The sequence below is a fragment of the Pinus tabuliformis genome, chromosome X, assembly GCF_031772625.1.
Source record: "Pinus tabuliformis cultivar Carrire ecotype Pingquan chromosome X, CPIR1, whole genome shotgun sequence".
In the NCBI taxonomy this organism is placed as follows: Eukaryota; Viridiplantae; Streptophyta; class Pinopsida; order Pinales; family Pinaceae; genus Pinus; species Pinus tabuliformis.
Window position 1 is genome coordinate 996,005,042 of NC_142308.1, and position 14,858 is coordinate 996,019,899.

Here is a 14,858-nt window from a genome sequence, read left to right on the forward strand (position 1 = left end):
AAGGGAGCCAGGGTTACATGCTGTCCTTGGAAGCTTTTTGAAATTTCATCACTTTTTACAAAAATTTGAAAAATGACCTTGGCTTTAAAAACAGGGTTTTTAAATCCAAGGTGAAAATTAACTGTACAAGATAGAAATTTGCGAAGAAACATTTTGAAAATCATCCCTCTGGCTTGCTGAGCACTTATTGACCTTCAGAGACATGACCTTGTAAACAAACTTGACCAAAACCCTAGACCTAGGAATTTGACCTCAAGACAAGACAAGACAAGCCTGAAAGAGATTAAGGACTGAAATGACTTTGATCCAGCAATGCCAAGAGGGGGACAAAGACACCAGCTCCTCCATCAGGGTTATGGCATGCCTAATGGGATGCAAAAATTGACACTGATGAGACACCTACTTATGCAAATGCAAAGAGTTTTGATCGCTGATGGAGGGCTACTAGACCGACTCTAACAAACCCAACTTTAGGAATCAAATTACGGAGGCAGAATATGTCATAAACATCTTGATTCAGAGTTCAGACAGTTTCAAAAAGCTTCAATAATGGTCAACTGTAGTCAAACATCTAGACGCTCCCTTCAGGGTAGCATGGGAGCATCTTTAGCTGCATGGATGCTCTCTGGACCTTAACATGCGTGCGTCCAGGGACAAGATCTCCCACATTTGTGACTGCATCCAGAGCAAAAACCTAATTCTGTATGGGCTTCAATACTGTCAGATGCACATAAATCATACTTCAGCAGCACAGAATACAAATAGTAATATTAGTAAGAGTCTTAAGAAGAGATTCTCCCTCTGACTAGGATCTACTTCATTCATCTTCATTCATGTCATCAGCTTGTCTTTGCTAGAATCAAGCAACAGTAGATCTGTTAGATCATAAACATATATCTATCATGGCTATCAGCATCATGACATCAATCTTTCATCAAAGCTTAGACTCAAAGCAACATATAGATGCAACATCATATCTCAAAGATTATGAACACAATAACACTTTCTATCAAGTCACTCCATCAAGTTAGGGCATTCAGTTTAACCATATGTCATCAAGACATGACCATAGTTAGTAAGAGATCTACTTATCAATCTTACACTTATACTTCTCACATCAAGGTTACCATGCTCTTCATGACCAATAAGATCAAGTTAGGTCATTCAATAAAACTTTACCAAAACAACAAGAGTGTCAATCTCTCTTTCCATATGTTTTCATCATGTTTATCGCAAGCATTACCAGCAGACTCATGTATATGAGTCAATGAGCTATCCTTCTATATGAAATTCATCATGACAAGTGTCAAGTGTATCAGTTACTAGAGTCAAGGTGCTAGCCTTCTTTCTAGGATCAAGATATCCAACAAATATATCATAGGTGTTAGCCAAACATCAAGTGTATCAATGTGTCAACATTAGATAACAATGATCAAAGCAATAATCATAATAATCAGATCCATAAGTCTAAACAAGAGTAAAGACACAAAGAAACATCATAAGTCAAGAAGTACTTACCTTCAATGAGAGGTGATCCTCTCCCTCTTGAAGCAATCTTCAAGAGACATCAATATCCATGGTCCATAAACCAATGTTGCCTTCAAGTATCCAACCAAGTTTGCTAGTGGTTATCCCATCTAGGACTTCATCAAATCTCCCACAAGTGCTTGAGCATCTTCACGTTGACCAGCTAGGTTCCATATCTCATATAGTTTTCATAAACCAAGGTTTTCTCTCTAACCCTAACCTCATAGAATCCATCAAACCCTAATAATCAAGTTCCCTAGGGTTTTCTTCAAACCCTAGAATTCTTTTAGCTCTCCACCATCCTCTTCTTGCATCCATCAAAGATGTCATTCTCGGGGTGATCTCCATGGCTTTTCTTCAACCTGGCTCTGACCCCGTGTTAATTTTTCATAAGGCTACACTGTTCTTTTCTTTGATAATTGCATTTCATCATTAATACATTAAGTTCACCCCATATCATCATTACATTATGCAAGTCTACACCATTATTCATCAGCATATGCAATTATATAGAAAGAACAACTTCATCATCATCATCAATGCAGCTGAACATAAAGGAACAATAGAAGACAAGCATGCACACACATAGAGACACCAAAATTGGTCCAAGACCACGAAAAAAACCCACTATGGGGAAAAACCTTGCAAATCATCTTCTTCGTAGATTGTCATCAAATGATTCAGCAAAAAAAAGTAAAATGATCCATAACTTTATCTATGCAACAAAACAACTATGATATCCATGAAACAGATTTAATCATGCTTGAAAACAAAACACTGATTCTGATGACAGTAACATGATATCACTGACTGTAGACAACTGCTGGATACTGTTGTCACTGTGCCGAACACTTAGCAGAAACTTCGGAATACACAAATCTCATCCAGGAATCCCAGATCCAGTGAGGAGGAGTTGTGTGAGCGTCTATAGCAGATTTTGACGCTCTTTGCATAACTAGATGTTAAAATTGGAAACTAGGACAAAATTTCATGTGAGTCATCTTATTCATGGCTGATAATATTTTTATTAGATTTCTCTCGTCGAGAGGTGTAGGATTGATATAAAGATCATCCAATTCCGATAAGTATTTATGGAGATATGAATTTATTTTGCTTATGGAACTATTATCAAGCCGACCTACAACTCATGTAGGCTCAAAAGCCCAACAGTCGCATATATTCAAACATCATCAGTTGTGTATAAATACAAGAAGACTTTTCCTCATTTGCACTCACTCAACTCATCACATATCTCTCTCTCTACTGCACAGAAAAGAGTCTCTTCTCTACTGCGTAGAAACGAGTCTCTCCCTCACACATGTGAAGCTCGAAGCTGCTGAAACTGAAGCTGCAACTGCAGAAGTGAAGTTTGACCTGTGTGGACTAGAAGATGTCCTCATTTGAACTGCACTGTAGGTTCATCTGAACCTCCTCTAAAAGCCACAAATTTTGGTGGTGGAATCAAGTCAATCCGACGGACGGTTTGCAAGATATCGAATACCCTAGTTTGAAGGAAGCTGCTGAAACTGAAGCTGCAACTGCAAAAGTGAAGTTTGACCTGCGTGGACTAGAAAATCCCCTCATCCGAACTGCGTTGTAGGTTCATCTGAACCTCCTCTGAAATCCGCAACTTTTGGTGGTGGAATCAAGTCAATCCGACAGACGGTTTGCAAGATATCGACTGCCCTATATTGAAGGAAGCTATTGAAATTGATGCTGCAACTGCAGAAGTGAAGTTTGACCTGCATGGACTAGAAGATCTTCTCATCTGAACTGCGTTGTAGGTTCATCTGAACCTCCTCTGGAAGCCGCAACTTTTGGTGGTGGAATCAAGCCGATCCGACAGTCAGTTTGTGAGATATCGTCTGCCCTAGTTTGATGATGAAGCCGCTAATGCTAATGCTACTGATCTAGGGTTTGCTACTGCTGATATAAATCAGATTTATTGTATTATTTCTCTCTACTGAATTATTGAAGATAAAAGAAGATTTGATCAAAGGGTTTCCCCACACATTGTGGGGTTTGTCCATGGCTAGCCGCCACATCTTGTGTCTCTTGTCTTGGCTTGTTTTCTGTCGATCGTTTCATGTTCAATCTGCACTTTACTTTATGAACATGTGATTGCTAATCTGTGGAATATAATTAGAAATAAAAAAGTAAAATGTTATAAGCACAGAACATACCATATCTTAACATGGTACCAGAGCTGAGGTGAAGACAAAGCCCGAGCAAGAGCAAGAGCAATCACCAAAGAGAAGATAGGCAAGGCTATACTAAAAGAAATATGGGGTCCTGAACACTCTTTCCTGCAGAAGACAAGCTCCGTGAGAAAGCTGACTATCATGGATGGAAGATATCTATCGATCTAACCCTAGAAGATCAAGGAGTGTTGGACCATGTAAGAGGAAATATTGTTGAGCCTCCATCAAATGCATCCGTTGTTGCATGGAACAAATGGAAAAACGGAGAAGTCAAAACAAAGAAGATCATGCGGGACTCTATCGACAAGACTTGGTGGCCTACATCTCTGACCTGAACACCTCCAAGGAAATCTACGATAGACTGGTGAGTTTATTTAAAGTTAATGATGCAAATCAAGTTTTGTTTCTTAGAAACAAGCTGAGAGAAATCAAGAAGGGTAAACATGAGAGTATGCAAGCATAGTTCTTAAGAATCACCGAATTCAAGAAGGATCTCCTATCCATTGGGGAGACTATTACTGATAGGGAAATGGCACTCACGACTCTTGGAGGATTACCATCCGAATGGTATGTGTTCAGGACTACTCTTCTGAACAATCATGTAATTCTTGGATTCAAGGAATTAATGGCTAGATGCATTCTAGAAGAAACAAGGGTAGAAGAGCAAGAAATGTCATTGCCTAAAGGTCCTCGTGCTGCCTTTTCTTCTCATGCTAAGAAAAGAAATAATTCCGGGACTAAATCAAAAGGAAAGGCTGGACCTAAGGGTGGAAGAAAAGGACGATGTTACATTTGCAATAAAGCAGGTCACTATGCAAGGGAGTGCCCTGATAGAAAGGACTCACACTGGGACGATGATCAAAATCCCTCTGATGGCAATCAAAGGAATGACAAATTCAATAGCAAAGGTAAGAGGAGAGCTGGGAATCAAGGAAGAGGACAAGCATTCAAGAAGGCTAGAAATTCCAGGATGTATTAAATGCACCTGACCTCCGAAAGAACCTGATGTCCATCTCGGCAATGGAAGAAAAGGGCTACAAGGTAACCTTCAGCGATGGCAAGGTACGTGCATCGAAAAATAATGTTAAAGATGCCTTTACTCTTGGGTTTCATGTTATCAAGTCAATGAAAGTCAGGTAGGTGTCATGTCTTATGACACATCTCTTCAGTCTGAACTTTGGCATTGGAGGTTTGCCTACCTTCATTACAAAGATCTACTCGATGTAAGACATATGGTAACAGGGATGCCCGAATTCCGAGTAGAAAAAGAAGGTGTATGTTCGGGATGTGCCGAAGGAAAGCTCAAAACGGGACCATTCCCCTCAAGCCTAAGCAAGACCTCTGATATATTACAATTGGTACACTCAGGCATACCTGAGGTTGGCATTAAGAGGGAGACTACTACACCACATACACCAGAGCAGAATGGTGTGGCACTGTACGATTGTGGAAGCTATCTCTATGATGATGTAACAATGCCTGATATCGAAGAACCGATGGATCCTATTTATCCACCTCAGCCTTCCTCTTCCAGGAAGAGGCCTTCATGGCTTAGGGGGATACTTGATGATGCTGAAAGACATGCTGCACTGTGAGGAACCTTCCGTGAAAGTAAGAAACCCAACAGGTATTAGGGATACCTAACCAGTATGAGCACAGTCATACAAAATGAGCCTTCATCATTCTCAGATGTCGTCAAGCATCAATTATGCAAGGATGCTATGACCATTATGGAGAATGATGTCTGGGAAGTAGTTCCCAGACCCCAAGACAAGACAATTGTTACTTCAAAATGGTTTTACAAGATAAAGTTGCAGCAGATGGAAGTACGGAATAGTACAAGGCTCACTTTGTTGCTCATGGTTTCTCCCAGAAGGAAGGTATAGACTATGATGTGATATTTGCACCTGTTTCCAGATACATGACCATCCGCTTGATCATAGCCCTTGTGGCTTCACAAGGATGGAACCTACATCAGATGGATGTCAAGACCGTCTTCTTCCACGGTTTGATCAAAGAAGAGGTCTATGTGGAGCAACCCAAAGGATTTGAGATTTAGGATTGAAAATATCATGTATGTAGGTTGAAGGCGACTCTCTATGGGCTGAAGCAAGCACCCCGAGCATGGTATAAGAGGATCGATAGCTACTTGATGAAGCTGGGATTCACTAGGAGTGAAGCCGATCCTAACCTTTACCTTAAGGTTGAAGATGACAAGCCTCTCATACTGGTGCTGTATGTGGATGACCTCTTTCTAACAGTTGCAAACCCTCTCATTCACAAATGTAAGAGGGAGTTGGCTTCTGAATTTGAAATGAAGGACCTAGGACCGATGCACTATTTCCTAAGACTTGAAGTGTGGCAGAAGCCAAGGGAAATTTTCCTATCTCAAGGAAAATATGTGGTGAACATTCTGAAAATATTTGGTATGATGGACTGCAAGCTTGTGACTACCTCAAGGATCTTAACTCTCAAAAGTTATATGGTAGTAATGTCGGACCAGATTTTGGAAATGCCTATGAGTTTCAAAAACTCATTCACATTGATGTTCTTGGTGAACCTCCGTCTGAACATATGTTTTGCAGTTAGCATTGTGAGCTCATATTTGGTTGAGCCTCACTAGATTGGTGCCAAGAATCTTCTGAGATGTCTTCAGGACACAATCTCTCATGGATTGAGATACATTGCTGGAAATATGAAACTGCATGATTATTCAAATGCTGATTAGGCAGGTAGTGTGGAGGATCACTGGAGCACTTTTTAGTGTTGTTTCTCTTTGGATTCTGCTTCGATATAATGGATGGGCAGGAAGCAGAAGTCGATTGCCATAAGCACCGCCGAGACAACATACATATCTACGAGTATGATCTCGTATGAACCTGCCTGGTTGGGAAAGCTCTTTAGTGAGCTGTTTGAACACATACCACTGTGATTCTCTGTAAAAACTAGAGGTGGGATTTGATTATTGAGGAATCCCATATTCTTCGATTGCTCCAGCAGATAGACATCATCTGGGATATGGTAAGGCAATGAGCAAGGAGGATCCATCGCATTAAGATGATGTACAGATCGATACACCTCGTCAAAGCCCCGAGGAAAGATCTAATCTGTGATTTTCCCAAATGACTTTGAGTCTTACATTGAGCTCTGAGGGCTTGCGGTTCTTACTTGAGCAACATACGACCACAAGGTGACTCACCCTCCCCCGGTGGTGCACACTGGAACAACATGATTCGCTCTCTTGTGGGACAAGATGATTCGCTCTCTTATGGAACAGGATGATTTGCTCTCCTGTGTAGCAGGATAATTAGTTCTCCTATGAGGCCTAGATTAATGTGTTCTCCATGGCGATTGTAGCAGGATTGATGTGTTCTCCTGTGAGGCCTGGATTGATGTGTTCCCCATGGCGATTGTAGCAGGATTGATGTGTTCTCCTGTGAGGACAGGATTGATGTGTTCTCCTGTCGAGGCATCCTACCCATGCAGTCTGGGACTCATGGGAAGTACCTCTCATCTAATCAATGAGCAGGGAAATGAAGTTAGGGACCACAGTAGTACCGATGGACGCATCGTTGTATCTACCGTACTCCTTACATTAGGATGACCTCCATTGATCTGGGATCAATGATACAGGTCTAGGACCAGTGGTAGGAGTTGTACCTTACTATGACACTGACTTCGGGTCAGTTGAGACTGGTCTGGGACCAGTGGTACATACTCTGAGACTAACTTCGTGTCAGTGCAGCACTGGTCTGGGACCAGTGAGAGTGGTACATACTATGACGCTGACTTCGGGTCGGTTGAGACTGGTCTGAGACCAGTGGTACACTCTTTGAGATTGCGATATTGGTCTGGGACCAGTGGTAGGAGTGGTACTTACTATGAAGCTCACTTCGAGTCGGTTGAGACTGGTCTGGGACCAGTGGTATGCACTCTGAGACTGACTTTGAGTCAGTGGAGGATGATACTGCTCTAGGACTAGTGGAGTTGTACTCACTATGACGCTGACTTCGGGTTGGTTGAGACTGCTCTGCGACCAGTGGTACATACTCTAAGACTGACTTTGAGTCCGTATGATACATCCTCGATCATTTCTTCTTCTTCATAATTCAGACAAAAGTAGAGCAGAACAGAACAAAGCAGAGCAGCGCATAACAGAGCAGAGCTATACAGATCAGCACAGAGCAAAACAAGTCAAAGCAAAACAGACAAAATAGAATAGAGCAGGGCAAGGGTCAGGCTGTACAGGGCAGTGCATTTGATGGATGAATAGTAACGACCAATAGACAAATTGCAAATGAAGTTCTCCCTAGTTGAGAGGGAGTGTTAAAATTGGCAACTAGGGCAAACTTCATGTGGGTCATCTTATTCATGGCTGATAATATTTTTATTAGACTCCTCTCGTTGAGAGGTGTAAAATTGATATAAAGATCATCCAATTCCGATAAGTATTTATGGAGATATGAATTTATTTTGATTATGGAATTATTATCAAGCCAACCTACAACTCATGTAGGCTCAGAAGCCCAACAGTCGCGTATATTCAAACATCATCAGTTGTGTATAAATACAAGAGGACTTTTCCTCATTTGCACTCACTTGACTCATCCCATCTCTCTCTCTCTCTACTGCGCAAAAAAGAGTCTCTTCTCTACTGCGCAGAAAAGGGTCTCTCCCTCACACATGTGAAGCCGGAAGCTGCTGAAACTGAAGCTGCAACTGCAAAAGTGAAGTTTGACCTGCGTGGACTACAAGATCTTCTCATATGAATTGCGATGTAGGTTCATCTGAACCTCCTCTGAAAGCCACAACTTTTGGTGGTGGAATCAAGTCAATCCGATGGACGGTTTGCAAGATATCGACTACCCTAGTTTGAAGGAAGTTGTTGAAACTGAAGCTGCAACTGCAAAAGTGAAGTTTGACCTACGTGGACTAGAAGATCTCCTCATCTGAACTACGTTGTAGGTTCATCTGAACCTCCTCTGAAAGCCACAACTTTTGGTGGTGGAATCAAGTCAATCCGATGGACTGTTTGCAAGATATCGACTGCCCTAGTTTAAAGGAAGCCACTGAAACTGAAGCTGCAACTGCAGAAGTGAAGTTTGACCTGTGTGGACTAGAATATCTTCTCATCTGAACTGCGTTGTAGGTTCATTTCAACCTCCTCTGGAAGCCACAACTTTAGGTGGTGGAATCAAGCCAATTCGACAGTCGATTTGTGGGATATCGTCTGCCCTAGTTTAATGATGAAGCCGCTAATGCTGATGCTGCTGATCTAGGGTTTGCTACTGCTGATATAAATCAGATTTATTGTACTATTTCTCTCTGCTGAATTATTGAAGATAAAAGAAGATTTGATCAAAGGGTTTCCCTACACATTGTGGGGTTTGTCCCTGGCTAGCCGCCACATCTTGTGTCTCTTGTCTTGGCTTGTTTTCTGTCGATCGTTTAATGTTCTATCTGCACTTTACTTTATGAACACGTGATTGCTAATCTGTGGAATATAATTAGAAAAAGAAGTAAACTGTTATAAGCATAAAACATACCATATCTTAACACTGGATGACTGCGTTTTGCATAACTAGATGACTGCGTCCGGAGCAAATCTGGATGCTCTCGGGTGAACTGGATGAGAGCGTCTAGGGTCAACCATGCACAGACCTACTTCCAGCCCTGGACGCTCTCATAAGGTTGCTGTGCGAGTGTCTATAGCATCCCGTACGCTCTTAGGACCACCCTATGCGAGCATTCGAGAACTAATACAGCCTGATCTGACCCTCAAGCCCTGGACGATCCCATAACGCATTGTGCCAGCGTCCAAGGCTCCATGGACACTCCCGTAAGCCTGTGTGTCAGCATCCAGGGACTAAAATGTCCAATTTTGTGCCAGCGTCTGAGGATTAGAAAGCCCCGTCAGAGCGAACCTTACGTCTGTGATTTTGGACCCTTGTGCGAACTCTTTCCATCAAACCTATGCGAACCAACACATTAAGAGGAGAAGATATCTTCATCGAATGTGTCCCAATGAGCTTGAGGTTTCTTCTATTTATAAGCTTTCATGAGAGTCCACTTGGGGTTAAGACCAACCTAAGCAATTACACATGTGGTTAGGGCATACCCATTCCATAATACATGTAAGAATAAAATAATTCATAACTCAACTTCCGCTTGACCAAATTGGGTGATCTTTAGGTCGATTTTAGTCCTCTCGAAAAGAGGAATCTAATGCAATCATCATCTTGGTCATTTGAGCTATCCAAGGTGGAATTTGAGCGCAGTTGCAAAAATTAACACCCCTCCTATAAGGCTATAACGCTAAGACCTCAGAGGAAGTCCCACTAGTCTACGGTCAAAAACTAACCTCCAAAGTGAAGTGAGAGAACAGATTTACAATGGAGATCTGTCAATTATCCAAATCACCCTTTAATCCATATTAGAATGCCCAAAACATTAAGTAAAAGCAAATGATTGCAAGATGGTTATTTCATGCCAAATGATGGCCCACCTTCCTTCAAGAAGAATGTGAGATGGTGAGCGTTGTCTAACCAGTGCAAATGGTGGAGAACCATGGTATAAAATCATGTACTCAGCAATGTTGGCCTGCTGGCTGGCAGGCTTTCCAAAGGAGGAGAAAAAAATTCTCTTATGGGGCTACCCACATTTTGGCAGGTAAATTATTCAACAAAATTGTACTTAACCAACTCTACCAATTATCCATTATCTCTTACATGCTTATCAGACAAGGAATCTTAAATTACAGATATCCAGCATACACAAATATGCGAGACACCCCTCACCACCTAACGGATTGTTTGCACCATTCAATGAAAAGTGAGATATGTGAAAATCTCCCATGTCACAAAAGAGGAACAGCCAGTGGTTCAAATCTACACCAGAACAAAGAAAGAAAACTCAGAAAACTGACCCATACAAGCCTTTTAAAATACCCTTACTAAGATTAAAGAGTGAATAACCAGCTTCCTAAATGGACTCAAGGCATTACAGTACAAATCCCTCCCCCACACGCCACTCCCACCCCATGCCTAAGTTGCAAGTAATCTGGATCGTTACTAGCTACTTGGCTAGATGTGCCATTGATGTCTATTGTAGAATTCTAGAAGAGGGATGCACATTTTTCTGCATTATTTCCAGGCATATACAGACAAACCACCTTACTAATAACAGTTTTAATAGAATATATGTTCACTAATTACAATAATCTGGTATATGACTATTATCAATAGACATGGTTTGCTCAGGAGATATATGAAAAATCATTATAGCATTTGATTAACTGAAATAATCCATCTAGTGCTTCATTATTCAAAGGATTGCCACTCTTGAAAGAAGCCGATTTCGATGAATGGAAAGCTAAAGATACCATTAATATTTCTACTGAATGGTGTCTGACACTGAGAACTTCCTGTACAGATACAATGCATTCTAGTTTCCAGTTAAGCACAAATGCTGAGTTTGTCACAGGAAAGGTACAGCTACAACAATCAGAATAGAATATATCCTTTCTTGTAATCTTGAGTGCAACGCCTGCATGATGAATAGAACTGTACTTTTCTTACTTCTCACTAGTATCCCTTAATAATTGGACTCAAATCTTGAAGCACTTCATATTCATTTCAACGGCGCCTGCCCTGTTGAGGTCACAAAGAAAACAAAAGGGCATACTACTCTACACTAGTGTTCTAATATTCAATGCATACCTGTCAAATCTGACAAACATGTTCGAGTCAAATCATATACCTGCTCTGAGATTATTGAGGAGTCTTGAATGCGCTCCCAAAGAGTTTCTTTAAGAATTCTAACATCTACTTCTTTTGATGTCCTGTCATAGTCCACATCAATTTTCTGTACCTGTGAAATTACAAAGACGGCTTCAAAACTTACACACAATACAGAAATGCCATATTTCCTTTTCTTGTACATAAATCACACCATCCCGTTTAAAAGAAGGCATTTATCACTTCCAAAATATTGATAATCAATGAAGCGCATTCAGGTTTAAATATTTTTTTTAAAACCCCTTATATTTAGGAGAATTCCACCCTGGTCAAAAAACCATATTGCAATCAGACCACTATAAACAGTCTCAACACCAGAAGCTAAAAAACATACGCCAAACAGTGCAAAAGCCCTAAATATATCATCATAAAAACAAGACATGATTCATAGTCCACAATGCGTATGTATCAAAATAGAAACAAGGCATCAATGAAACCAACAAGCTAAAGCTCCAAAAGTGTGTATCTTAACGATGGCACTGATGTAATCTTTTTGAATTACTGTCTAATGTCCCTTTCGAAACCATAATACCAGAAGGGATGGCAATGATGTAATATTTTTGAAATACTGTCTAATGTCCCTTTCCAAACCATAATACCAGAACGGATTGACTTAGTAGCCCACCCAGATTCCAGTAGGCTATAGTCGGGAAAAAGGGGGATCAGCTGGTTTAATCGTTTAATGTCATCATATTTAAAAGGCAGTGTTTTAATTAAATAGAAAAGTGGTAAGTCACTTAATAAAAATAAAGTGACCCATGGTATTTCCAGCCACCCATGGTATTTCAAGAGGATGAAATAATTATAAAAGAAAGGAGGCTCAAGCAGGACATGAGTGGAGGATTTGAGAAATGAATTTGGAGCTCTAGTAGCTTACTCTATGAGGGGAAATGTAATGTTCCAAATTATAACTTTGCAGAAAATTGCTTCAGAAATTAATGCCGCAAATTTCATAAGCAGATTTCACAAATTAATCCACAAAATCGACGACAAACTGTAAATATATAAACTGCAATCTCAAAATAGGCAATAAACACATGCAAGAAATCCCAGTGTTATTTATCATAATATAACGGCAGAGTTACATGTTAACTCAATAGCTGAGACAATAGCTTAGAAGACCTCCAAATATTCTGCTACAAACTGATGCCGGCCTCCCACAATAATTGCAACTGAAGAGTACAACTTGTGAATCCTGAATGGATCCACCAAGGGGAAAGATGGGTACTTGCCCATTCTCACTAAAATCACTCTAGTGTTTCCGTCTTGGGCCTACTGAAGTAGAGAACTAGGTTCCCAAACCTCTCACACAAGAAAACGCTAAAATCCAAGATGTCTCCAAATGACCTTCTCCTCTTTTATAGATCTGATGGATAGACCTCCAAGCCTCTAGAAGCATCTTATTTTATAATTTTATTATTATTCTAGAAGCCCCTCCATTGACATTATCTTAAATGACCTTTTAATTTATTTTATTTCACTTAAGTCACTTTTCGCCCTTTAACTCCAATTAATTATTTTTCCTTAGTATGGCGCTATTCCTTCTTCTTTTGATATCTTCATCTTGTAGAGTTCTTGCCTTAACGAGATTAATTCTCCTGCAATGCTTACGGAGAACATTTTTACAAGTTTGTCATATATTTCTTTTGATCTTTCTAATTTTGATACATAGGGAATGAGGGGATCCTTGATGGATTCTATGAGAATCCTTTGAGCCCCTACTTTCCCTTTCATATACCTTGCATGTGCTTGAGCATCTTCCCTTGCACATTTGGTGATTGAGCCCTTAACATGTTCCATGACCTCATTTTCTATGAGGTTCAGATCTCTTCTTTTCTTCCATGCAAGAAAGCTTGAAGCCCCAACCAATTTGTTGCTTTCCTTGCAAAAAGACATTTTGACAGATTCCGATGTAGACATAAATATACTTACTTGTGAAGATGCTCCTTCAACCTGCAGCCTACTTGAATTCGATGATGATATAGATAATAGAAAACTTCTTCTTAATGAAAATGGTTTTCTTCAAAAGTGATCCATGACTCCAAAGAGAGGGAGATCACCTTGAGTCTTTTGACGAAGCCAACAGCTCCTTTCTTCTTGCTTCCCTTGGATGAGTATACTTCAAGATGCTTTGATTTCATGATTTCTTCAATTCAAGTAGAGTTACGGTCCTTTGAGGTCTCCTTCCTTGTGATGATGATGCAAGGAACTCAAGAATGCTTTAAGTGTGGACTTCTTCTTTGATTGATCTAGGGTTTTGACACTTCCTTCAAGATGATGAAGTGGCCTTTGTCTTCAAAATGCCTTGGAGATGAGAGGATCTTCTTGATTCTTTGATGCTCTTGATATCCTTCTACAACCTTGATCTTGAGAGCTTGAGTGTCCCTTGTTGAGCTGCCCTTCCTTGACTTGTTACTGCAGCTTTGATACCATGTTCAGAAATCTTGGACAAAGAAATGAGGAGCTTTCTCTAGCAATGATAACTGCTTGTGTAGACTTTTTACTTTTCTTAATTAGTTTCTTCTTGACTTGATTATTATTATGTGTTCTTCATCAAACAGCTACCAAATCATAAAGAACAATGAGACAAAGGACACAAGATGTAGATTATCAACCAAGGCCAAAACCTCTCCAAGCTTAAGAGGAAAACCCACCACATTCTTCTTCTTATAGAATTTTCAATTGATGAATTCCAAGACCTAGACCCTTGAACAACAACCCCTCCAAGACCAAGTTAACCCTTGCTTATGTTGAAAAGTGCAACCAGGTTCGGTCTTCATAATGACTTGTGTAATTATGATTTTATGTAATTGATGTAAAGAAGAAAAATAAAATTATTTTTGTAATATTTGTCTCATGGGTTTCATGAGCAAGCAATTTTACTTTTAGTTAAGGCTCCCATTGTGAGCCTTTAGGATTAGTCATCATGTCACAGAAGTCTATAGAGTCAATGTCAACGATGAAAGACCCATTTGGGTATGTTACACATTGTAAAAGAGAATTTATTTGTGTTATAAGCCCTCCAAGACCTTGTCACAAACCTCACTTGAAGTTGGCTTTCCAAAGGAGAAGAAGATCATTTCCAAAAGGCATGTTGGCCTAGTCTCCAAGTCAAGTCGGCTTATTTACATGGACAAACGACTATTAATAGGCAGCTTGGCTTTCATCCTAGACACACAATTTCGATCAAGCAAATATGCAACAAGAAGAAGTGCGAAAAGTAAACAGAGCAACCGCATATCCAGCGAGAAGAAGGGAAGAACGAAGAATTTTGGTGTTATTTTTGGGTGAATCTCCTCGCACGTGTGGCAAAAACTAGGGTTTCTGCATACTG

General features: G+C 40.3%; 1 protein-coding gene across 1 annotated transcript in view; it reads right to left on the bottom strand.

The window, feature by feature from the left end:
- Positions 1-14,858, bottom strand: part of LOC149143080 (condensin complex subunit 2-like) — a 215,645-nt gene that overhangs the window by 113,550 nt on the left and 87,237 nt on the right. Inside the window, exon 12 of the mRNA XM_089448169.1 lies at positions 11,487-11,597. Within this exon, the coding sequence (XP_089304295.1) occupies positions 11,487-11,597 (111 nt within the window). The remainder of the gene's footprint in view (positions 1-11,486; positions 11,598-14,858) is intronic.